This window comes from Mus caroli, unplaced genomic scaffold, assembly GCF_978045245.1.
Source record: "Mus caroli unplaced genomic scaffold, Mus_caroli_1 scaffold_8, whole genome shotgun sequence".
NCBI classification, from domain to species: domain Eukaryota; kingdom Metazoa; phylum Chordata; class Mammalia; order Rodentia; family Muridae; genus Mus; species Mus caroli.
In genome coordinates this window covers 67,323,387-67,348,848 of record NW_028227263.1, presented here as the reverse complement: position 1 = coordinate 67,348,848, position 25,462 = coordinate 67,323,387, and the positions used below count along the sequence as shown (strand labels likewise).

General features: G+C 46.1%; 1 protein-coding gene across 1 annotated transcript in view; it reads left to right on the top strand.

Moving 5' to 3' along the window:
- Positions 1 to 25,462, top strand: part of Fanci (FA complementation group I) — a 60,991-nt gene that overhangs the window by 34,621 nt on the left and 908 nt on the right. The window contains exons 17-37 of the mRNA XM_021166132.3: positions 1,046 to 1,160; positions 2,121 to 2,243; positions 5,428 to 5,496; positions 7,108 to 7,209; positions 8,189 to 8,362; positions 8,436 to 8,557; positions 9,260 to 9,424; positions 10,312 to 10,491; positions 13,151 to 13,317; positions 14,858 to 14,934; positions 16,511 to 16,627; positions 19,607 to 19,658; positions 19,814 to 19,941; positions 20,025 to 20,093; positions 20,268 to 20,376; positions 20,533 to 20,720; positions 21,419 to 21,472; positions 21,552 to 21,611; positions 24,358 to 24,420; positions 24,926 to 25,021; positions 25,184 to 25,291. Of these exons, the coding sequence (XP_021021791.1) occupies positions 1,046 to 1,160; positions 2,121 to 2,243; positions 5,428 to 5,496; positions 7,108 to 7,209; positions 8,189 to 8,362; positions 8,436 to 8,557; positions 9,260 to 9,424; positions 10,312 to 10,491; positions 13,151 to 13,317; positions 14,858 to 14,934; positions 16,511 to 16,627; positions 19,607 to 19,658; positions 19,814 to 19,941; positions 20,025 to 20,093; positions 20,268 to 20,376; positions 20,533 to 20,720; positions 21,419 to 21,472; positions 21,552 to 21,611; positions 24,358 to 24,420; positions 24,926 to 25,021; positions 25,184 to 25,291 (2,338 nt within the window). The remainder of the gene's footprint in view (positions 1 to 1,045; positions 1,161 to 2,120; positions 2,244 to 5,427; positions 5,497 to 7,107; positions 7,210 to 8,188; positions 8,363 to 8,435; positions 8,558 to 9,259; positions 9,425 to 10,311; positions 10,492 to 13,150; positions 13,318 to 14,857; positions 14,935 to 16,510; positions 16,628 to 19,606; positions 19,659 to 19,813; positions 19,942 to 20,024; positions 20,094 to 20,267; positions 20,377 to 20,532; positions 20,721 to 21,418; positions 21,473 to 21,551; positions 21,612 to 24,357; positions 24,421 to 24,925; positions 25,022 to 25,183; positions 25,292 to 25,462) is intronic.

Genomic DNA, 25,462 nt, shown 5'->3' with positions numbered 1-25,462 from the left:
CTCTCAGCCCGTGAGACCTTATGCTGAAGGTCCTCGGGCAACCTCAGGAGGTGCAGGACATTACAGTTCTCATTTAGCCTTAGACATGATCCGTGGGTAAAGGCAGCATGTGGCAGTAGGAGCAGTCTACCATCCATGTTTGGTGGTCTCTGGTACCCTCCTATTCCTCCTCCACAGTAACCTTCGTGAGCTTTCGGACATGAGCTGACCACCGTGCCAAGCAAGGAGGCAAGAATATACTCAGGGTCTCACTTTGGTAGGCAGCAGAATTGTGGCTCAGTCACTAGTGGACCAGAGTATTATTGAGGGGCCTTAGAGCTCCCCCGGGGCCTCCTGATCCCTCTTTATTGTGTAGTTGTTATACAAGCTGGAGATGATTAATACTGTCACCTAAGACGGTAGTACAGTGCTGTGAGGAAGGCATTCGATACTTAGAGGATAGGCTGCCCACATACCAAGCTAGCCGTGTTGTAACGCACTTCCACACGTTTAGAGGAATGACTAGCAAGTAGCTGTTATCTCTGTTCTAGAACTCCTCACCCAAAAGCATGCCTGCTACACAGGATTATGTTTTAACGTCTGTAACATGCGTGGGTCACTGAGGTGTGGGCCGCAGCTGCTATCTTTTGGATGGAAGGTTTACGTGGCATCGAATACTGTGATCCTGTAGAATAAACAAAGGAATCTTGTGGAAGAGTGCACTCATTCAGACACAACAAAACTCAGCAATTTACATTGCAGCCCACTATGTAGATTCAAGTTCCAACCCAGTTCATAGCTCAGGATTCTTCTGATTGCCATGGAGTCTTGCAAGCAGAGAAAAAAGTGCAGCTAGTCCTGAGGTTAAGAAGATAATGCAGTCAGCCAGCTGCAGCCCCACGCTGTTGGTTGTTATGGACCCTGGCACCTCATTTGGAGCTTGTAAATTCAGTTAGGCTTGGCCTGTGCTTGACTGCCTTCTGTGCGAGCTTAGCTGGTTTCGTTTTGTGTTGTTCGGCCTTGTGTGTTCCTGTGGTGCTAACTTCTCTGTGTATTCCCGAGCTAGCCAGCTGGATGCCCGGAAATCTGCAGTTGCTGGATTTTTGCTGCTCCTAAAGAACTTTAAAGTCCTAGGCAGCCTGCCGTCCTCACAGTGTACACAGTCTATTGGTGTCACGCAGGTAAGAGGGCCTCACAGTGACTGTCACTGCATGTCACCTCACAACCAGTAATGGGGATGTCATCTTTTTTGTTCCTTCTCCCATAGCTCAGGCCAGCCTGAGCTTGCAGGAATCCTCATGCCTCCGGCTCCTGAGTGCTGGAATTGCAAGGGTGACGGCTGTCCTCTTCCCAGGCATACCAGTAGTGACTTTGCTCTGTGTCAGAGTGCTGTCTAATGTGGTAGACCAGCCTTCATGTAGCTGCTGAACTAGACACTTGACTGACATGTGACTAGTCCAAATTGCGTTTGCTGTATATATAAAATTCATGTTTATTTTCAAGATTTAGAGCGAAATACATTTTTAATCACTTTATATTGAATTACATACATGTTGATGTGTTAGGTATGTTGGATTAAATAAAATATTAACTTACCCGCTTTATTGTGCTTTTTAGCTATTTATATTTATGTATTACAAATTACACATGTAACATATAATTATGCATTAGTTATGTGTATATTATGTATAGCTACGTAAATTTACTTTTTAAAGATTTTATTTATATCTGAGAGTGTTTCCCCTGCCTGCTTCTGTGTGCACAACTCAACAAGACCATCCACCTCTAAAGCGCTTTAATCTTTGTAGGTATAAAGAGCTCAGCTTTCTTTTAAATGCAAGTCTTAGGTTTTTAATACAGTCGTGAGTATTGTGACCACTGGATTGTCTGGGGAAGGGGGAGTAAGTTGCCTTCCTGAGTAGCTGGCATTGTTCAAGTAAACCTTAAAGAGCAGCTGAGAGTCAGGCTTGTCAGAATGGTTTAATCCTAGTCTGTTTCAAACCAGACCGTGTGACAGGGAATGCATGGTGATGGTGGTCGCATCAGCATCCAGGCCTAGTGGGTTTCCCTATGACAAGCACAACCTCCTTAGCGGAAATAGCCTGAGAAGGCTGGACGCAAGCTGCCACCCTCCCTTCCAGGTGCGCGTGGACGTTCACAGCCGATACAGCGCTGTCGCCAACGAGACCTTCTGCCTTGAGATCATAGACAGCTTGAAACGAAGCTTAGGGCAGCAGGCGGACATCCGGCTCATGCTTTATGACGTAAGTAAGGGAAGTGCAAGAGGCTGTCAGCCCTACTTACGGAGAGTAACTCTCCTTATGACAACACTGTTCTGGGTCTAGATGTACAGTAGATGTGTCCTTCTGCACTTGGTCAGTGCGTAGTAAGAGTGAGTCCAGAAGTTAAGTCATGAAATCGTAAATAGTTGATGGATCGTAACCATTTTAATTGGAAATATTTAGATTTACTGCTAATTTACTGGTCTGAATTTAACCCCACACTTGTCATTTGTGAATTCTGTCCCTCATACACAACAGGCCCTTACTTTATGCCTCCTTTCAAATTTTTGTGTATCTAAATGTGCATAAACACTTCCAAGAGCTGGTAGGGTGGCCATGCTGCCGTCCGTGGTAGCACTGGTGAGGCAGAGCACTTAGTGCCTTTTCTATTGTGTGCTAACACCACGACTAAGGTGACTTCCAGGAAGAAGTGTTTAATTGGGGCTCACAGCTCTAGAGAGACAGTTTAGGTAAACATCCCTCCCTGTCAGTCATGGTGGGAGCATGGCAGCCGTCAGGCTGGAGCTGGAACAGCAGCTGACCCTCTCGGCATGAGCCACAGGCAGGGGGCAGAGGACACGTTGAGAATAATCGAGAATGGAGGAGGCTGTTGAAACCTTGAAGCCCACCTCTGGACACACATTCTGATCCCTCCTATCATTTCTGCCAGTTGGGGACCAAGTATTCCGACATGAGCCTGTGGGGGTCACTCTTATTCCAACCACCACGCAGGCAGGTGGATCTGTGGGTCCTGCCAGAGCAAAAGAAAAGAAGAAAAGGAAGAGATGTCTAAGATACTGAGTATAGACATTATTGTGAAGGCTCAAGGGTTCTGCTTTCCCCTTCACAGTGAGTGGCTTTATCTCATAGCTGTCAGAGTTGCCAACCTTAAATCTCTAGTATACTTAGCTTAGTAAGAACACCCCTTCCTTCCTCCTTCCTTCCCTCCTTTCTCCTTTTGTACTTGGTTTTTTGGGGGGAAAACTGTTGGACTCAGTCACGTAATGACAGAATAGTTAGCAAACAGCCGAAAGCAATTGCATAGCCAATACAAACAGCACCTAATGACTGGAAGGAACACTGCTGTCTCTATAATGTGAGGTATTCAGGATGTCAGACATCTCCTGGAAGGAATGGAGAGCATCTGTCCCCTCAGCAGGGAGGAGAGGTCAAAGTTTGTTCAGAAAGCAGCCTTCTGTTTCTTTCTTTCTGCCTCGCCCCTACAGGAACAACCTGTAGCCCACGCTGGCCCAAGCTCAGTGCAGCTGATGATCTTAGATGACCTTAGATCCTTCCGTGCCAGCCTCTACCTCAGGCAGGAGGGTTACCAGGGACCATTGCTGCCCCTCGCACTCATTTGACATCCTAGAACATTGTTTCTTGAGCTATAGAAGTTGGTAGGTGCTGGAGTTTTCAGGTTTGTTAAAATAGCCTTAAGTTAGGAAGGCAACTGGGAGAGGAGAGTGGGAGTAGGATTCTGGGGCTGGCTGGCCAGTCCAGGTGCTCGCCCCGAGCGATGCTGTCTTAGACACTATGGTAGAGAGAGATCCAGGAAGGCACCCATTACTTTTGGCCTACATGTGTATACAGATACACACAGACACACACAGACACACACACACACACACACACACACACACACATTTGTTTTGTGGTATTGCCAATTCTACTGTTCATATATACAGATTTATGTAAAATTTATATACGTTGTCATCTAACTTTCTGTTGTAATCATTTTTTCTTTCATTAAGTTTCTCTGGCAATATGATTTTTAAGGCCATTGTGAAGCAACTTAATTATCTTCTTGTCATGCCTTTGTAAACACTATCTCTGTCTGTCTGTCTGTCTGTCTTATTGTATCTGTTGCTCTTGACATTAGTCATAATCTTGGTTTTAGGTATCAGATGAAGCCAACATCTTCTGCCCAGTGAGCCACTTCTCTAGCCCTAAATTTTTAAATTTTATTTTCATTATTTTTAATTGTGTGTGTGTGTGTCTGTCTGTCTGTCTGTCTGTCTGTCGATTTGTGTGTATGTGAGGACAAATGCCTGTGAAGGCCAGAGGTGATGGATCCCCTTGGAGGTGGAGTTACAGGCAGTTGTAAGCCTCCGTGTCCATATTGGGAACAGAACAGGTCCTCCACAAGAGAAGCAAGTGCTCTTAACCGCTGAGCTGTTAATTGGAGGGAGCGAGGCATAACAACCACATCTATGAACCCAGCACTGGGGAGACCGAGGTGGATGGGTCACAAAAAATTCAAGGCAGCCTGGGCTACATTGGCTTTGGCACAAATGCACACACGTGCTCCTTGCTCAACATTCCTTTTTGTTAAAGTCTTTTAGAAACTCTCAGCAAACTAGCGTCAGGAAGAAACTTCCTCACACTTAGAAAAGGCACCAATGAAGCTTAAAATGGTGACGGAAAGACTTCCATGTGGTGAGGAACAAAGGTGTTTGTTCTCTGTGCTTCATTCATCCTCATAGTTGAGATGCTCTCCCACACTGTAGGGCAGGAAAAGGAGTTAAAGGCACACAGATTTTCAAAGGGAAAACTAAAGCTGTGTCCATTTGCATAGTATTAATCTATTCAAAGTGTTTAGCAAGAGAAATATCGACATGAGCTGTGATGAGATAGATCAACAATGTGAAGGTTTACTATAATTACTCATCCTAGCATTCAATAGCCAGAAATGGAAATAAAGTATTTAAAGCAAATTGAAAGGAAACACTTAAACCTCCAAATATTATGAGAGATGCTAAAGAATAAATACAAGGTATGACATGCTTGCAGGTTGCTCAGTTTTGGTGGTATTTAAGTCTCAAATCTGCAGATGGGGCACAACCCTAACAGAAACTCAGAATGCTGTTTTTAATGTGTGTGAGGAAAATAAGAAAATGTCAGGGGCTGGAGAGTTGGCTCTTGGCTCAGCAATTAAAGAACACTTCGCTCTTCCAGAGGGCCTGAGCCTCCCAGCCCTGTGTCAGGTGGCTTGGGACTGCCTTTTATTTCAGCTCCAAGGAGTCCAGTGCCTCTTCCAGCCTCCAGATATAGGGCACAGACTCCAGCCTTTATTCTCAGTTCCTCTCCCCACCCCCACACACAAAAGAAATTTATAAGAACTGAGTCCATGTAAGAAAGAATGAGCTTGTCTCTGTGTTGCTCCTAGGGTTTCTACGATGTCCTTCGACGGAACTCTCAGCTGGCTAGTTCAATCATGCAGACTCTCTTCTCACAGGTAAAATACATTTTTATGGATCATGTAGGGAAATCAGATGCTGTGGGGCTGCTGTGCTCTTTGGGTTGTTTTGTGTGAGTGTTCACTTCCCAGCCGGCACACTGCTACCCTCTAACTCTTCCCTGAGTTCTCAGTCTGCTCCTTAAGTCTGAAGGACACTTTATGGAGCCATTTCAAGTTTATTTTATAGATTTATGGTCTTTGAGACATGGTCTCATATAGCCCAGGCTGCGACTCAAATGCATTTTATAGTAGAAGCTATATGGAGTTGCTGATTTTTCACTCTGCCTCCCAAGCGCTGGGGTTTCAAGTACATACCACCACTTCAGGTTTGGAGTTTTCAGTTTCAAAGAAAAAATTTTGTTTGATTGGTTCTTTTGAGGTAAGCTCTCTATATATCCCTGGGTACCCTGGGACCCGGTGTGTAGACCAGGCTGGCCTTGAACTCAGAGACATCCTTGTGTCTCTGCCTCCCAAGTGCTGGGATTAAAGGTATGTGCCACCAGACCCAACTCAAAAAAATGTTTTAAATTAATGAAATACTTCAAAGGATCATCAAGATGAGATGAATTCAGATATAAATAAATATTAATATTTATTCATTAAGCATTATCAGAATCTTTTTTTTAACCAGCTCTATAACATTTATTCTCCACTGGGAGGGCTAAGCTAGGCCCCCAGTGCATCATTTTCCTGCAGATAGATGTGAACTGTTGCAGCCCCATCCTCTATTGCTCCATGGTGATACTTTTGGAAAAAAAAAAATCAGTTTGAAATTAAGGTCTTAGATATGGGGAAATTCTTGGAAGGCCTTTGCTACCTGAAACACTTGTCACTGGGCTTGGCATGACCTTCTGTAAAATTATATCTTTCAAGCATCTTCACACTTTTAACAAGAATTAAAAGCCATGTTTGAAGGCATAGGACAGTGCTTTCCAAATTCTTCAGATTCCAGAAGTAAAGAGGACAGAGGAAAATAATAGCCAGCATTTTTTTCATTGCTCTGTGCCGAGCAATGTTTGAAGTTCCTTACCTGTGTGGTGATAGTGAATTCTCATGTAGCTTTAATTTCCCAGTAGACTGATTTTTTTCAAGTGAGGGCCCAAGACTTGGAGAGCTGTCAACATCAGTAGTAAGTGAAAGTACTGGTTTAGACCCAGGCAGTCTGACTCAGAAGTCTAGGCTCTTTTTAAGAATCTTTTGCTCGTTGACAGTTTCATGCGTGTATATAATACATCTTGATCATAACCTCAGGTACCTCCAGTTTCCCCAGCACCTCCCCCAACGCATTCCCTGCCCACCTTCATGTCTTCTCCTTTTTACTTACTGTAACCCACCGAGTCCAATCCGTCCTGCAGCCTGTCCTCATCCAACTTCCCTGAGAATGCTGACTGCCTTTGCAGATGTAGGGGCGGATATGAGGGGAGTAAAAAAGTTAGAAAGTTACCTTGATCAGTGCTGTGAATGGATGCAGACAGGCCAAAGGATTCACATTTGTTACATCATTCTTCCGCAGTTGGGAAATGCACATTAAGAAGGCTAAGGTGCCATCAGCTTCAGCAGTTAAAAACTCGAGGATTCATGAGTCATGATTTTTCTGTCTATACACAGTTAAAACAGTTCTATGAGCCAGAGCCTGATCTGCTACCTCCTCTGAAACTAGGAGCTTGTGTTCTGACCCAAGGAAGTCAGATCTTTCTACAAGAGCCCCTGGTAAGAGTTGTCGGCGCCTGCCTGCAGCCACTGTCCCCTCGTCGGTGGTAAGGTTGATCTACAGCTGGTCCCATTCTCCCTGAAGCTTTCCCAGTTCTTTCTTGGAGTTTTTACTTTTCCATGTCGGTTATTTGTGACCCATCATAAGATCGATTTACTGTATTTTATGTGTATGAGTATTTGCCTGCAAGGACATATGTGTGTTATATATGCGCCTGGTGCCTAGAGGCATTAGATTCCTTGGAACTGGAGTTGTGAACCACAGCATGATTGCTGAAACTGGAACCCAGATCCTCTAGGAGCAGCAAGTGCCACTGCTGAGCCGTCTCTCCAGCCCCTACTTAGGATCTCTTGGTCAGGTAGTGCTTCACTAATCCTGACAGCCGCCTCTTCCTAAGAGTCATACCTGTCACTTGGTTACACACTGTTGGAAGTAGAGATGCACAGTGGCGTGAACAGATCTGCTTCCCCAGTCTGCAGGGAGGAACTGGGATGACCCTCTCTGTCCTTGCCTGCCTTCAGAAAGGGGGGAAGGGATGCAAAGCGTCAACCACCCACAAGTGACTTAGAACACAGGGCGAGGAACAGGAAGAGCCGAGTCTTCGTTAATGTAGCTTCAGAGCCATGAGATGTTCCAGGCGTCCTTCTAAGATGCTGTGTTGGTGTCCTGCAGGTTCCCTCAGCATTAACCCCAATCTTTAGAATGGCTTTCAGGGCTTGGGAACTATAGGCTGTTTAACTTCATTCCGGGCCTCAGACAGTGTTGCTATCACAGCAGGAAGGCACACTTGGAGTTTCATTCTGAAGTGTGAGTTCCTTATGGGGCCAGTGCTTGGCAAGGGGGAAGGGTGCAGGAAATGCCTTCGTTCACTCACGCCTCTCCAGCTTTGTTAGTTCAGATGGCCCTGCTGTGTGGCCCAGCAAATAACACAGCTTCATAACAGCTTCGTAAGCTGCCATGGCTTATTTTGTTCTACAGGATCATCTGCTGTCTTGCATTCAGCATTGCTTGGCCTGGTATAAGAGCAGAGTCGTCCCCCTGCAACAAGGAGATGAAGGAGAGGAGGAGGAGGAGTTGTACTCCGAGCTGGATGATATGTTGGAGTCCATTACTGTCAGGATGATCAAGAGTGAGCTAGAAGACTTTGAGCTGGTAATTGCTAAGTCCTCGAGCCTATGGACCGATGGAAGCTTTGGTACCATGGTGATTTATATTTGTCCCTTAGGATAAATCAGCAGATTTCTCTCAGAACACTGATGTCGGCATCAAGAATAATATCTGTGCGTGTCTCATCATGGGAGTGTGTGAAGTTCTAATGGAATATAATTTCTCCATAAGTAACTTCAGGTAAGGATTACTGTGACCCTTCATAGAGTTTGCTCTAGCATTACGTTAGACACGGAAGGACCAAAGATGATAATAGTATGTCCTTTTCTCTTTCTTTTGGCTTTTTAAGGCAGGGTCTCATTAGATAAGGGTGACCTAGAACTCTCCATGTAGACCAGGCTGGCCTCAAACTCACAGAGATCTTCCTGTCTCTGCCTCCCAAGTGCTGGGATTGAAGGCACATGCTACCATGCCCAGCTAATGGTATTTCTCAATAAATCCAAACTATGTACTTCCCTCCAGACCTGTGAACTTTATGTCCCTGCAAGCTTTCATTTATTCACAGTTCGCAGACCCTACGTTCACCTATTTGACTTCCACTGCAAACATTTCATTAGTGGTAGTACGGGGCTTCCATCGTCCTTGACTGGGAAGAAGGGGAAAGAAGAAAAGACTCTTAGAGACTGCCGTGGCTTGGGAGTACCGTGCTAAGGAGGGTCTGCCGCTACCCCGCACTGCCGTGGCTTGGGAGTACCGTGCTAAGGAGGGTCTGCCGTTACCCCGCACTGCCGTGGCTTGGGAGTGCCGTGCTAAGGAGGGTCTGCCGTTACCCCGCAGTGCTGTGTGTAGCGTAGGACACCTGAGGATACACTGCAGTCTTCTCACTGTCTGAAACCAAAGCACCCAGTCTGACACTTGTCTCTGTCTCTTCCTGTTACGCAGCAAGAGTAAGTTTGAGGAGATCCTGAGCCTTTTCACATGTTACAAGAAGTTCTCTGACATCCTCAGTGAGAAAGCTGGCAAAGGCAAGGCTAAGATGGCCAGTAAAGCCAGCGACAGTCTCCTGTCCTTGAAGTTTGTGTCTGATCTCCTCACTGCTCTCTTCAGGTAAGACCCTGCTTATGTTGAGCCTGCACTACAGTAAGGAGAGTGTGCACCCCATATTCTATGTTCCCGGTTCACACCCACAGTTCTTAACTTTATCAATGTACAATAGGAAATAAGTTAGGGGCTTTTAATTTCCTAAACATCAAAGTTGCATAACCCAAGATGGGCATTCTACAGAGGGAGGGTGTCCCTCAAAATTGATGTTCTTTAAGACAGGGTTTTCTGTAGCCCTGGCTATCCTAGACCTTGCCTTGTAGCCCAGGCTGGCCTCAAACTCACAGAAATTCTCCTGCCTCTGTCTCCCGAGTGCTGGGTTTAATGGCATATACCACCGCATCCAACTGAACCTCAAAATTATTAAAGCAAATGAGAAGCCTTGGAGCAGTGAACAAGAAGGATGAGTTTAGGGGTGTTGTAAGAACATCTAAGTAGTTCATACACAAAGGCTCAATGGAGAAGAAAGGAGAAAACTGAACTAAATAACAAAGGAACAGTCAACTTTCTAAAAGACCAAGATGAGCTTTGATTTCACTGAGGTGTGAGGGACTGATGGGGGGAGGCAGGAACTGAGGTAACAGCAAGCAGAATGAGTTAGAGCAGCCCTGGCGCTGACTCGGGCTTAAGCTGCATAGAATCTTCCATTCAGAACTTGCTGAGTGCTGCTGTTCTGAAGTCTCTAAGACCCTAATCCAGATGCTAGCAGCAGTAGGGAGATGATCTTCCCTCCCTGTGTGTGGGGTGCAGCCCAAGCCTGAGTGTGTTAGGCAGGCACTTGCCACTCGGCTGTATCCCCAGCCCTTTGTTCTGCGGTTGCTCGGCCTCCCGGCCACTGGGTTACCTACCACCCCACCAGGCTCAGCTCCTTCCTTCCTTTACTCTCTGTCTAGAGACAGCATCCAGAGCCATGAAGAGAGTCTGTCTGTCCTGCGGTCCAGCAGCGAGTTTATGCACTATGCAGTGAACGTCGCTTTGCAGAAGATACAGCAGCTAATACGAACAGGGCATGTGAGTGGTCCTGATGGCCAGAACCCAGACAAGATCTTTCAGAACCTCTGTGACATAACTCGGTAAGCCATTTTCACCCTTAAATGGTTTGCTAGCTTGTGTGCTGTGAATTCTCTGAGAAGCTCGGGACAGAACCGTTGGGCACGTATTAGGAGAGAGGTTAGTTTCTCATAGTGAGCCTTCTTATTTTGTGTGGATTCTTCGTCTTATATAAAATCTTACTGTGCTCCCAGGAGGGAAGAGAATATTATTACGTAGTGATTGAATTGTGCATAAAGTAAGCATAATAAGCCTAAGTGTACATGCACCTGACAACAGATTTAAAATACTTAAAAGCAAATAAATACAATAAATAAATGGCCTAGGGCAGTGACTCAGCAGTTAAGAGTGTAGACTGTTCTTATAGAGGACCCTGGTTTAGTTCCCTCTCACTCTGGATCTAGAGGAAGCCAGGGTCCTTCTCTAGACCCAGCAGGCATCTGCACTCATATTCATGTACACACACATAGACATACACATAATTTAAAATGAAGTAACATCTTTCTTAAAAAGCAATACAACTGAAAGAAATAGACCAAAGGAAGTAATGAGGTAAAGACCTGAGCAGTGTTATCATCCCTCGTGACTGATTGGCCATCTGTTGACCACTCGACGCCAGCCTCTAAGTATATTCTTTTTGTGTGCACATAGTACTTTGATCAGAGAATACCACGGGAGCTGGAGGATAGCTCAGGAGTTAAGAACTGAACACTGCTATTGTATGACACAATTTCTGAGGAGCTGTGAACAAAAGTCTACTTATCCCAGACAGGAACCTGATGCCAGACCAAAGTAGAAGACCATCAAAATTCATTTTAGTAAACCAGTGATTTTTATTGGAGTTACTTACAGGAATATGGGTGTGGGGTTATTTGCAGGAACAGAAATGACTCAAAGACAAGTGTATCACCAAAACCCACCCCAGCGTGGGTGACAATCCACAAATGCTGGAAACCTGGATTGTATTGCACAGCCTGTACGCAGTTCAGCCAGTTAAACAGTGGCCTTTCCAGGTAGCTCAGCTGGTCTGTTTCTTCCAGGCAGTTTGGCTGATCTAAGTCTCTTATGCAGTTTAACTGGTCTGAGAATGTCTCTTAGTAGTCTTTACTGCTTATTTATTCTTGAAGAGGGAGGGGCCTAGTAAATCTAGTTAGTTTCAGGGACTTCCTTTGGGTATTTTGGATTGTTTACTTCCTGAGCTTTAGGAGATTGCCTGATGAATGAAGTATTTTACCTTCCCTTAGAACATCCTCATTTCACCGCCATCCTCAACATCAGTTGTCCTCACCTCCTCTTTAACATCCTGTGTTGTGAACAGCTTCCCTCCAAAATGGCAGGTTCTAATCTCAGAGAAAACTGCTGCATGAGGACCATCCAAATTTGGTTCTCTTCCGCTCTCAAGCTATTTTTTAAAGGATAAAAATTTAAACAATAATAATAACAAAAGAAACCAGTATCAGCATAAGACACCCAAGACCGAGGTCTCAGCACAAAGGGGATTTATTTGTCCCAGAGGGACAGAGGACAGGGACTAAGAGATAAAGACAGGAGCTAAAGGATGAGGAAGAAGGGGAAGGGAACAAGGAGAAGGAGGAGGAGGAGGAGGAGGCTTATTTGTCCCAGGGGACACAGGACTGCCTTTGGATAGAGAGGAGACAGACATGGCCCATAAGAAAATGACAATTTATATATGTAAAAGGGGAAACCCTATGTTAGGATAAGGTGTTTAATTTTGATTGGGCATGTTAATTGGGTAAGCCATAGGGGGCTTTTGATTGCTGGACTTTAATACTTGATAGCTGGCCTCAGGAGAAAAAAGCAGCCAAATAAGGGAATAGACCTTGGTGACTAGGTTTAGGAATGTAATCTAACAGTTTTTAGCAAGGCGGAGGGAATGGGGGAAAAGGGCAAAGCCTGGCAGAGCCATGTTTGCCATGCTGAAGCTGGCCAGGGTCCTTCAATAACAATAATAATCATTAATAATTTATACAGTTAAAAAGTTGAGATGCTGACAAGTTGGCACAGTGGGTAAAGTCACTTGTCACCAAACCTGATGACCTAAGTTTGATCCTTGGAACCAAAGTACTTGTGTGACCTCTGATCTCTGCACCCAAGTCATGTGCATATATATACATACACACACACACACACACACACACACACACAAGCACACACACAAGTAAATGTTTTAAGTTTAGGATTGCATGTAGTGGCTCATACCTGTAATCCTAGCACTCAGAAGGCTGAAATACGATTGTCAGGAATCCGAGGCCAACCTGGGTCTGGGATTTCAAGCCAGCCTAAACTATTGTGTGAGGCCATAGCTAAGAAAAGAATGGACTAGAGAGATGGCTCACTTACTGCTCTTGCATTGCACACACATGGTCCACAGACAAGCAAGCTAGCAAAGCATTCATCCACATAAAACATAAAAAAAAAAAAAAAGTTTGAAAGAGACAGGCCTGGGTAATAAGACCCCGATTAATGTAAAACAAAGGGACACCATGCGCTGATGTTTGCAGCAAGAGGTAAATCTGACAGACGTGCTGGACCATGGAGCTTCAGCCTTGTACGTGCAGTTACATATGATGAGTTGTAAAGCACCCACGTGGGAACAGAAATGAGGCGAATAATGGAGAGCTACACTGTGGGGGATGACCACACCACTTTCTCACACTGTAGGGTCTTGCTGTGGAGATACACATCAATTCCTACGTCCGTGGAGGAGTCGGGGAAGAAGGAGAAGGGAAAGAGCATCTCACTGCTGTGCTTGGAGGGCTTGCAGAAGACATTCAGTGCGGTGCAGCAGTTCTACCAGCCCAAGGTCCAGCAGTTTCTCCAGGCTCTGGGTAGGCATCATAGGGTCATAAATGGCTGGCTCTGGGCTTCTGTAGCCAGACCCCTTGAATCTGTTTGTTCACTTAGCAGAGGAGCCCTCCTGCTTCTGAGGAGTGGCCTCTAGTGGGTTCCGGACTGGTGGTCACTGCATTGCATTTAAGCACAGATAATGACTGGAGGAGGAACACAGCATTAAGAACCTGACACTTAAAGCCAGTCATGGTGGCACACACCTTCAGTCCAGCACTTGGGAGTCAGTCAGACAGAGGACAGCCTGGTCTATATAGTGAGTTCTAGGACAGCCAGGACCACATAACAAGGAGACCCTATCTCGATCTCTGCTAACCCCTCAAAAAAAGAAAGTGTAATATAGAAACACATTTTTTTTGATTTTTCGAGACAGGGTTTCTCTGTGTGGCCCTGGCTGTCCTGGAACTCACTTTGTAGACCAGGATGCCCTTGAACTCAGAAATCTTCCTGCCTCTGCTTCCCGAGTGCTGGGACTAAAGGTGTGCACTACCACTCCCAGCTATAGAAACACATTTAAGTCAGCCTCCAGACCTTTTTTTTTTTTTGGCTTTCTAAAATTTTAGCTATCCCCAGATATGGTGCCTCAGACCTGTAATCCCCATACTGGGGAAACTGAGTCAGGATTACAAGTTCATGGCCAGACTTGGCACATAGTAAGTACCTTGTCTCAAGGTAATATAATTTTAAGTATAGTTGGGATTTGGTGGCACATGCATATAAACCTGGTGTCCAAGGGGGAAAGGCAGGAAGAGGGTGACAAATTTGAGGCCAAACTGGTCCTTGTAGCAGTTTCTAAAGTGGTGAAGGCTACAAAGTGAGATCCTACCAAAAAGATTTAATTATTTTTTCTTTAATTCAAAACAAAATGCCCAGGCCTGAGAGATGGCTCAGTAGTTAAGAACACTGGCTGCTTCTCCATAGGGCCTGGATTTTGATTCCCAGCACACTTGTGGTGGCTCACAGCCATTTGCAAGTCCAGTTCCAAGGGGATCTGACGCTCTCTACAGTTACGTGGGCACTGCATGTGTGTGCACAGACATACAAGCATGCTAAAGACCCATACACATAAATAAAAACAAAGGAAAAAAATGTTGAAGTAACAAGAGGGCTGAGACTCCAGGTTGGTGGTAGTGCACAAGGACCTAGATTCCATCTCTAGTACCACCCTGTGTGAGTGTGTGTGTGTCTGTGTGTGTGTGTGTGTGTGTGTGTGTGTGTGTGTGTGTGTGTGTGTGTGTGTGTAGGAGGAAGGACTGGGTATCATGTTATCGGCCTAGCATTCCAGCATTCAGGAAGCTGAGACGAGCCAGTTGCAGGTTCAGGCTACATAGGCAGTTCCAGGCCTAGCATTCCAGCATTCAGGAAGCTGAGACGAGCCAGTTGCAGGTTCAGGCTACATAGGCAGTTCCAGGCTGAGTCGGGTTATTTAGTTTGACCTTGTCTCAACGAAAAGAAGAAAACAGAACACCAACAACAAACCCGAGTCAGCTTGAAAGAAGATGGGATTGTTTCCATTTCCAGATGTCATGGGCACAGAAGAAGAGGAAGCAGGTGTCACTGTCACTCAGAGGGCCTCGTTCCAGATCCGGCAGTTTCAGGTGAGGCCGCTGTGTTAAACTCTTCCTGATCCTTGGGAAGCGCAGAGAGGAGTCAGACAGGAAGTGCAGGCAGATCTGAGTGAAAGGTGGTATGTTTGGAAGGAGCCTAGTGAGGATCCAGCCAGCAGCACCTGTGTCCACAAGGATCATTGTTCAAGGTGACATAAAGAGGAAGCCAGTTCTCCCGGAGCCAGGCCTAATGGCTTTGATCACATGGTATAATTTGGCCCCGTCTAATACAGGGACTGGGAAAGTGATTCCATTAAGTTTCTCATCAGTAGTTGTCAGTGTCAGTGTGTTCCATTTATAAAATTTCTTATATTACTAACTTGTGCCAGGACTTGTTGCTGAAGTATATAGCAGAAACAGGAAGGCAAAACAGTCCTGCAGGGGGCTCCATTGTAGTCAGGAAGACTGCCAGACGGATACGCAAATCAAATTCGTTCCATTGTCAGGCCACATGTATCAGGGGGAGCTGAGTTTGGGGCATGACTAACCCTGAGGTCATGACTAACCCTGAGGTCATGGCTGACCCTGAGGTCATGGCTAACCCTGAGGCCATGGCTGACCCTGAGACACTGGCTGACCCTGAGACACTGGCTAACCCTGAGGTCATGGCTGACCCTGAGACACTGGCTAACCCTGAGGTCATGGCTGACCCTGAGACACTGGTTAACCCTGAGGCCATGGCTGACCCTGAGGTCATGGCTGACCCTGAGACACTGGCTAACCCTGAGGTCATGGCTGACCCTGAGACACTGGCTAACCCTGAGGTCATGGCTGACCCTGAGACACTGGCTAACCCTGAGGTCATGGCTGACCCTGAGACACTGGCTAACCCTGAGGTCATGGCTGACCCTGAGACACTGGTTAACCCTGAGGCCATGGCTGACCCTGAGGTCATGGCTGACCCTGAGACACTGGTCAACCCTGAGGCCATGGCTGACCCCGAGACACTGGCTAACCCTGAGGCCATGGCTGACCTGAGACACTGGCTAACCATGAGGTCATGGCTGACCCTGAGACACTGGCTGACCCTGAGGTCATGGCTGACCCTGAGACACTGGCTGACCCTGAGACACTGGCTGACCCTGAGACACTGGCTGACCCTGAGACACTGGCTGACCCTGAGACACTGGCTGACCTTGAGACACTGGCTAACCATGAGGTCATGGCTGACCTGAGACACTGGCTAACCCTGAGGTCATGGCTGACCTGAGACACTGGCTGACCCTGAGATCATGGCTGACCTGAGACACTGGCTAACCCTGAGGTCATGGCTGACTCTGAGGTTATGGCTAACACTGAGGTCACTGCTGATTCCAGCACCAGAAACTCCAGTTTGTTCCTCTTATACTGCAGGCAGTGAGATGAGAAACCACCCTAGTTTTCCAGCTCATTGTTGAAACAGAAAACTGCTGTTCGATCCAGGGTTTCTTTTTTCCCCCTCAGATTTTATCCTCTTGGAATAACATCTCTGAATTTGTTGTACCCCAGCCACGAGGCTTTCTGGCTAGATGTCTCTTCCCTGATACAAACGTGTCTACCTATCTGTGTACATCCCTTCCTTTCGCAGAGGGCGTTGTTGAATCTGCTGAGCAGCGAAGAGGACGATTTTAACAGTAAAGAGGCCCTCCTGCTCATCGCGGTGCTCTCCACCTTGTCCAGGCTGCTGGAGCCCAGCTCTCCTCAGGTACAACAGTCCCTGTTCAGTCCCATTCCGCATGTCTCAGAAGACAAGAACTGTCTCGTCATAAAAGCATACATCTAGGGCTGGGGACGTAGCTAGTTGGTAGGACCCTGGCTTACCAATCTGGTGTGTTGGTGCCTGCCTGTAGTCCGAAACTAAAGAACCTTCTGAAGGAGCTCTATGGTGTGTCTTTTCCTATGTTGACCAGGCTGGCCTCGAAATCAGAGATCCAACTGCCTCTGCTTCCTGAGTGCTGGGACTCAGGCACCACTACTGCCTGGCCTACATAGTGTTTCTGTCAGAAACCATAAGGTCCACCGTGAGGGCCAGAGCATACTGGTTTTGTTCACTCTGTCAACTGTAAACGCTGTTTCTATCAGACTGGTCTTGCTTTGGTGCTCTTGGCCTTCTCAGTACGGTGGCCTTCCACCACTTGTGCTTCTTGATGTTTTTGCTATTTCTGAAATGACAGCTTTAGTCGTAAAGGTAGCTCAAATTCACCAACTGGCTGTCACATGGAAAGAGTGAAGTGTGAGGAGAATTTAACAAAATGAGTCAGCGAATATGAGCACAATCCTAAAGTAGACATACCCACAGAGATGGGTTCTACATGTGTGTAAGCATGTGTATATAGTCTTAGGTTACTCTATGAGCGTTCACACAAGGAGAACCAGAGAAGGGCCATTCTGGTGGGTCTGTTCAATTCAACAGCAGTATAGGACGGTAAAGGATACTCTAGGAGCTAGCAATCCTTCCGAAGCTACTCACTGAGAGACTGTCACCCGTGGTGGTAGGGTATTTGAGCATTGGAGGACAGATCCTAATGTCCTGAACCCAGGTTAGCCTGGGAGAAGTCCCCTTTCCATTCCACATTCCATCCAGTTTAATTCATTCACACTGCTACCTTTGTTTGGGGGGTGGGGAGAGAGAGAGAGAGAGAGAGAGAGAGAGAGAGAGAGAGAGAGACTGAGAGAGAACTGGGAAAGAAACTGAATTCTGTGAGTTTGAGGGGGAAAACAGATGAGTTTTGGAAAGGCTGAATTGGTTCGCCACTAACTTCAGAGTATGTCTTTAATTTTTCGGTTTTGGTTTTTTTTGTTTGTTTGTTTGTTTTTTTTTTTGAGACAAGGTTTCTCTGTGTAGCTCTGGCTGTCTTGGAACTTACTCTGTAGACCAGGCTGGCCTCAAACTCAAAAATCCTCCTGTCTCTGCCTCCCAAGTGTGGGGATTAAAGGCGTACGCCACTACTGCCTGGCTTGTTTTTTTCTTTCTTTCTTTCTTTTTTTTTGGGGGGTGGGGTGGGGGGCTGTCATGTTGTCCAGTCTGACTTTGAATTCACTCTGTAGCTAAGGGAAACCATGCTGCTTACTTGTTTGTTAACTTGAGACAAATGAGAGTCATCTGGGAAGAAGAGGACATAATGTAAGTGAGAGAGTGCCCCATCAGGTTTCCCAGTGGGCAGGTCTGCAGGGCGGGGGGGAGCATTTTATTGGTTAGTGATTAATGTAGGTAGTGCCAGCCCTGGGCAGTTGGTCCTGGTCTCTGTAAGAAAGCAAGCAGAGCAAAGCAACGGGGAGCAAGCCAATGAGAGCATGCTTCCATAGTCTTTGCATCAATTCCTGCCTTCGGGTTCCTCAGTGATGCACCTTGAACTCTTAGATCCAAAAAAAAAAGGACTTTCCCTCTCAGGCAGAATATTTTCTACAGCAGTAGAAACCAACACAGGACATATATAGCCTTAGGTTTCTGATACTCCTGTCTCCCAAGTGTATCTGTCATAAGCACTCCTCAACTGATCGCCACCTCTAGCTCCTAACAAATTTGATTTTGCTGTATCACTGATGTCTCCAGTCACGAATCTCCCCTACTCATCTCCTCCACGTATTTTGCTTAAATAAGGAAACACCAGATCTTGTCTGGCTCTTCCAAGGGTTTCCTATGGAAGCAAACACAAAGATCCTTGCCCCTTGTCCTCGTTACTTCATTGACACAGGGTTCTGAGATCTTTAGTATAAATTCATGAAGGGCAGCTGGAGCAATGGCTCAGTAGTTATGAGTACTGACTGCTCTTCCAGAGGTCCAGAGTTCAAATCCCAGCACCCACATGGTGGCTCACAGCCATCTGTAACAAGATCTGACGCCCTCTTCTGGTGTGTCTGAAGAGAGCAACCATGTATTCATATACAAAAATAAATAAAGCTTAACAAGTTCACGAAGACCATCAGTTACTGACTGACTGGCCTTTTAGTTGTTGATCTCATAACTGACCTTCTTCCCTCCAGCAAACCAAAACTAAATCTTCAGTCATCCGGACCTAAACTGTCACTGCATCTCAGTGCCTTTGTGTCTGTAAGCCTGTTACCCCCAAACCTCTGCTCACTCGCTCGCTCCCTCGTGCTCTCTCTCTCTCTCTCTCTCCCTCTCTGTGCTGTGTGTGTGTGTGTGTGTGTGTGTGTGTGTGTGTGTGTGTGTGAATGTGGGTATTCTCTGCTATGTCCTTATGGCCAGGATTTTTTTCCATTCCTCTTTGTTAACCAATGGCCTTTAAAATAGCTGAACTATCAGGACGCAGGCTATGTAGCTCCAGACCGCCATGGTGGCATCAGAAGAAGCTCAGCGATGAGAACTTAGATGTCAGCACAGTCACTAAGGGTATTGGGTATTCAGTCATCTGCTGTGAGAAGTGCCAAGGTTGCTCATTGTTTGGACTTGTTTTTATGCTACTCTTATAGAACTAGTTAAGTCCAGGCACAGATTTTTGGAAGGTGGTTTGCTTAGGCCTAGAAAGGTCTAAGGATCTGTTTTGACAAAACATTTTTCTTTTTTTAAAAGACAGAGTCTGACTTTGTGGCCCTGGCTGGCTTAGAACCCACTCTGCAGATGAGGCTAGCCTCCTACTCACAGAAATCTGCCTGTTTCTGCCTCCCATGTGCCACTGTACCTAGTACCTTTTTCTCTAACCACTGAAAATCTTTTGTTTAGTTTGTGCAGATGTTATCCTGGACATCTAAGATTTGCAAGGAATACAGCCAGGGTGAGTTTCCTGCCTCTCTTCCTGAAGGCTTTATATACAGAATCACCATCACCAATCTCTTAACAGGGATTCCCTTTATATTGTCACTAGCATGGCCAATCTGCAAAAGCCACTAACATTAAGTGTATCAAACTTTCTTTCCTTCCCACTCCTAGAGGATGCCTCATTTTGCAAGAGTTTGATGAACCTGTTCTTCAGCCTGCATGTCTTATATAAGAGTCCTGTCACCCTGCTTCGTGACTTGTCCCAGGATATCCATGGGCAGCTGGGAGACATAGATCAAGTATAGTGTGGCATCCCATGTGAGGAGTGGGCTCAAGGGAATGGCCTATCAGTCTTGGGTCTTAACCTCTCTTTCCTTTCCAGGATGTTGAGATCGAGAAGACAGACCACTTTGCTGTGGTGAATTTGAGAACGGCTGCCCCCACTGTCTGTGTAAGTTTTGATGTAGTCCATGGGAAATAGCCCTTGCCCTGCCTTCCATCCAGTTCCATCTGAGAAGCCCGTGATAGTGGCTTCCATCCTCGGGCCTGGAAGGACCCTGTGGAAACAATGCTTGGTACTGCCCCAGCAATGTGGGCCATTCCATACCTTCTTCTCTCTTCACAGTTACTTGTTCTGAGTCAGGCTGAGAAAGTCCTAGAAGAAGTGGACTGGTTAATCGCCAAGATCAAGGGCTCAGCAAACCTAGAAACGCTATCAGATGAAGTGACTCCAGGTGGGGATTGTAAGGCCAACAAGGCCACCAAAATGTCAGTGCGAACCATTTCGGAAAGGCCGAGCCTTGAGCCAGTTTTCCTGGGTGGTTTGCTTTCATTCTCTCATCGTTAACGACAGAGTAAGACTGAAGTGTATCAATCTCATCTCTCTTCAGAAGATGCCTCTTCTCAAGCCGTTCCACCAACTCTTGTCATTGAGAAAGCTATCGTCATGCAACTGGGGACTCTTGTAACCTTCTTCCATGAGCTCGTGCAGACAGCCCTGCCATCAGGCAGCTGTGTAGACACTCTACTGAAGGACCTGTCCAAGATCTACAGCACCCTAACAGCATTCGTCAAATATGTGAGTTTCTTGGGAGATAATCAGGTCCCACCCACCTTCTGTTCCCACAGGCCAGATGCACAGTGCCTCTGGACAAAGCTCTTGCCACCACATCATCAGCAGTGCCGTTTTCATTTGATTGGTACTTCGAAGTGTTCTCCACAGGCGGGGGTGGGGGTGGGGGGGTGGGAGTACTTGTTGGCATTATCTAAGTAAGTGATCTTTGCTTGGCTCTGACGGAGAATGGAACACTTGTTGCACATACACATTTCAGGTCCTCAGTGAATTCAGAAGCTGACAGGAACTGGGTAATGTACGCACATGAAGATGTGAGCAGTCTAGACTAAGTTCTTAGGCAACACAGGCAGTGTGGTCATCTCTGGACTGTGCATCTCCAGTTGCCGGCTGTGGCTGCTAAGCTACTGTGGTGGAACACGGGGAGCCTGTCCTCTTTACTGGCATCTTAAAAGGATAAATGGCACTTGAGGATAGATGTATCTCCTAGATACAAGGACTCTGTCTGAAGGAGCGTAAAGCAGTGAGCTGGTCAGGTCAGACGCAAACCTGTCGTTGCCTCTTGTCTAGGAAACTAGTGTGCTCCAAGAGGGACAGGGAAGCTTTGTGTCTTGGCTTTGCTATGAATGTTCCTGTTCCTCTGTAGTAAGAGCACCAAGACAGACTCCATGGCTGATGGATAAATCTAGGGATTTTTTTGTTAGTATCTGCAGGTCTGTCAGAGCTCCAGAGGCATTCCAAACACTGTGGAAAAACTGGTGAGTTGAGATCAGCTTCCCTAAGGATGGGGAGTGTTCATTGCTACAGTTACACTCATCTCTTCCTCCCTTGCTACAGGTGAAGCTGTCGGGCTCTCATCTGACCCCCGTGTGTTACTCTTTCATTTCTTATGTACAAGTAAGTGATTTGGAGACAGTACCAAATAATCTTGAAGAAAGAGATTAATGGAGGGGTAGAGAGATGAGTTAGTGGAACCCAAGTTAGGTTTCCAGCACCCACATCAGGTGGCTTAGAACTGCTTGTAACTCCAGCTCCGAGAGATATAACACTTCTGGTTCTGACTTCTTTGGGAGAAAGAATATGAGAATATTTAAAAATAATAAAAATCAATCTCTAAAGAAGAAAAAGGCTGGGAGGTGGTGGTACAGGCCTTTAATCTCAGCACTGAGGAGGCAGAGGCAAGGAATCTGTGAGTTCAAGGCCAGCCTGGTCTACAGAGTAAGTCCTAGGACAGCCAGGGCTACACAGAGAATGCACAAAACCAGGAATAAGAAAAGGGACTATGTTGCATGTCCCAGGAGCTGCTTGGGCACCTGGTGTATATAAAGTCTATATGTCATAAGCCAGATATACCTAGGGTTTTAGGGTTTCTATCGCTGCAACAAAACACCATGATCAAAAAGCAAGTTGAGGAGAAAAGGGTTTGTTTGGTTTTGCTCCCAGATCATAGTCCTTCATTGGAGGAAGTTAGGACAGGAACTCAAACAGGGCAGGAACCTGGAGGCAGAAGCTGATGCAGAGGCCCTGGAGGTGAGGTGATCTGCTGGCTTTCTTCCCGTGGCTTACTCAGCCTACTTTCTTATAGGACCCAAAACTACCAGCGCAGGTGTAGCACCCCCACAGTAGGCAGGGCCCTTCGCCAGTAACTAAGAAAATGCCCTACAGCTAGGTCTTATGGAGACATTTTCTCAGCTGAGGTTCCCCCGTTTCAGCTAACTCTGGCTTGTGTGTCAAGTTGCTGTAAGACCAGCCAGCAGAACAGTGAGACCTATCTCTAGTCTAGAGATAGGAGGCATTTGGTTTACTTCTATTGGAGTACAGAAGGAACAAGGCAGCCTTGGTTCATTTCCGGGTGCCTGCAAGTCCATGCATTGGGCCTCTTTTTAGTGTAACAGCATCTGACACATGGGGGGAGGCAGGGTCAGGTGCCAGAGGTGTGAGTGCAGCAGCACTTCAGGGGTGGAGGGCAGGGGTTTGTTTGAAATGATGTCATGTATAGGTCCTCAGAGACTGTTTGCCTGCATGCGTGGTGTGGCCCAGGCTAACTTGACATTTGCTTCTATCTGCCTGGGGATTAAGGAAGTATACTGTCACACCCAGCTGAATATTCTGGACAAGCTAATTACTCCTGGGCCTTTCCTCTCTTAAATGCTTGCAGACATGTCCTCTCACACTTCACACTTCGTACATTCCCATGTGGACTCCATTCTTTCAATCTGCTGTTTCTATAGGATAGATACCCTCCACTCCTTACTGAGGTCTGGGTCCCTCGAATCTTTTCAGTTTCTGTGTAGTGCAGGCTAGTTTTGAATTTGAGATCCACCTGCCTCAGGTCAAGTTCTGGAACTATAAGCATGTTGTTATACTCAATGCACACACACTCACACCCTTTAAGAGGGCCCACTTTGTTGCTCTGGCTAGCCTAGAACTATGTACCCGAGGCTCTCTGTACAAAGGGCATGTGTCACCACACTCAGCTTATCATTTTTGTATGAGTTTATGGTCACACTGACTTCATAAAGTATCCTGTAGAGACTCAAGACAGCTGTGAGTCTTGGTCCTGTTTTAGTCAGCAGTTATTGGCAGTGCACAGGTTTACTTGGAGTCTCAACAGGGTGCCACCTCAGCAACAAACCAGAGATGGGTCACATCCCATGTGATCAGGTGAAGTCCCTTCCTAATATAGGACCTTACTCTTTTTTTTAACTATTATTCTTTTTTTTTTTTTAAGATTTATTTATTTATTATATGTAAGTACACTGTAGCTGTCTTCAGACACTCCAGAAGAGGGCGCCAGATCTCGTTGCGGATGGTTGTGAGCCACCATGTGGTTGCTGGGATTTGAACTCTGGACCTTCGGAAGAGCAGTCGGGTGCTCTTACCCACTGAGCCATCTCACCAGCCCAGGACCTTACTCTTTACCCCTGCTTTCCAGGACTTTAACTTCTTTATACCAGCATCTCCAAAATCTTTTAGAGCATAACACAAGAATCAACCTGCATATCTTCTGTGTAGCTTCACCAGTATAGTTTCTCTGCTTTCAGAAGTTTTCTTGCCCCTACTCCACTGCTGGAAAGTTAAAACGGAGGCCTTTTGAGATGGTTTCCTGTTTCACTCAAACTTGGGTGGTTTCTCCCCTCTTCTCACTTAGATCTTGGTTTTCTTTTGCCCTGTTAGTATTTTGTTGCTATTATTTCAGACAGGGTTTTTACAGTGTAGCTTTCTGCCTGTCCTGGGTCATGGTCCTGTAGCATGGACTGGCCTAGAACTCAAGGAGACCCACCTGCCTCTGCCTCTTCTGTGGGACTAAAGGTGTGCACCAATACCAGTTCTTCCTTTCTAAGAGATTCATACTAGTTACAACTCAGGGAAGTGTAGTAACTATATTGTGTATAAGATTACCTGTAAAACTGGCTGCAGACCTCTGCATAGCCCTAGTCAGCTGTTCCTGCTACCTTAATCCTATCTGTATAGTAGCTTAATGGTTACACTGATATGGTACTTCCAAGAATATGTATACCCAAGGAGGCAGCTATCCAAGGGATGGATATATATATATATCCATGTGTGTGTGTGTGTGTATCACAACTTTTGTGCTTCCTAGAAGACTCTTGAAGGATAAGACAATGTTTCTGTTCTTTAGAATAAGAGCAGTAACGCCCCAAAGTGCTCCGAGAAGGAGAAGGCTGCAGTGAGCACAACCATGGTAAGCTTCCCCCTGGCCCTTCAGACCCATGGGTCTTGTTGGACGTTAAAAAAGCAAGAGTGTAAATGGTGCTCCATAAAGGATCTAAGAATTGGCGAGTGCAGGAAAGGGGTAGTTACTGTATTTAGGAAATGGGGCTGTAACAATTCCTTTTAGGATATACAAAGGCCTAGGCACAGGATGGTCCTCACGTTGTTTCTTAAAGGAAATAAAGCTAATGTCCAGAAGACCAGCCAAATAAGTTAACAGTGTATGCCATTGTTAAAGTGGGGGTGGGCACTTATCTGAAGTCCAGACATGAAGAGAGGGAGGCCAGTCTAAGTGACTCAGGGAAACTACACAGTATCCTCATTTTAGGGACTAATCTTAGCAATGTAAATTCATTTGACTATCAGAAAAAAGAAATACAGCATGTGCCAAAGTGGGTTCCTTCTTGAGAGATGCTACAGAAAAACCTCAAAAGCCATTGAACCTGAAATGTCTTATATCTTCCTTTTACTCTTAGGCCAAAGTTCTTCGTGAAACCAAGCCAATCCCTAACCTTGTCTTTGCCATTGAACAGTATGAAAAATTTCTTATCCAGCTGTCTAAAAAGTCCAAGGTAAAAATGTTCTTTATTTCCACTCCCATTTACTGCTGGAAGGAGTCTAGCAAGCTCTGTGGCAGGCAGCACAGCTAGAGAAGGTCAAGGTGAACTGTCTGTCATCTGGTAAAAGCAAAGGGTCTTCCAAGTACACACTGAAAGGACCTTATGCTGTCCCAGGTAAACCTGATGCAGCACATGAAGCTAAGTACTTCTCGGGACTTCAAGATCAAAGGCAGTGTCCTTGACATGGTTCTTCGAGAGGATGAGGAAGACGAAAACGAAGAGGTCAGTGCCTAATTCTGCTATGCTTTTGGTATATATTTCTATGAAAAGTAGCAGACAAACTACCCTGTCCTGGGGTCCTGTTTCTACAGCATTCTGGCTGGCTTTCACACCCTCCCTTGAGGTAGGCCCATTCATTATCTGAGCCCAATGTGGGTTCCATTTTAAGTTTGT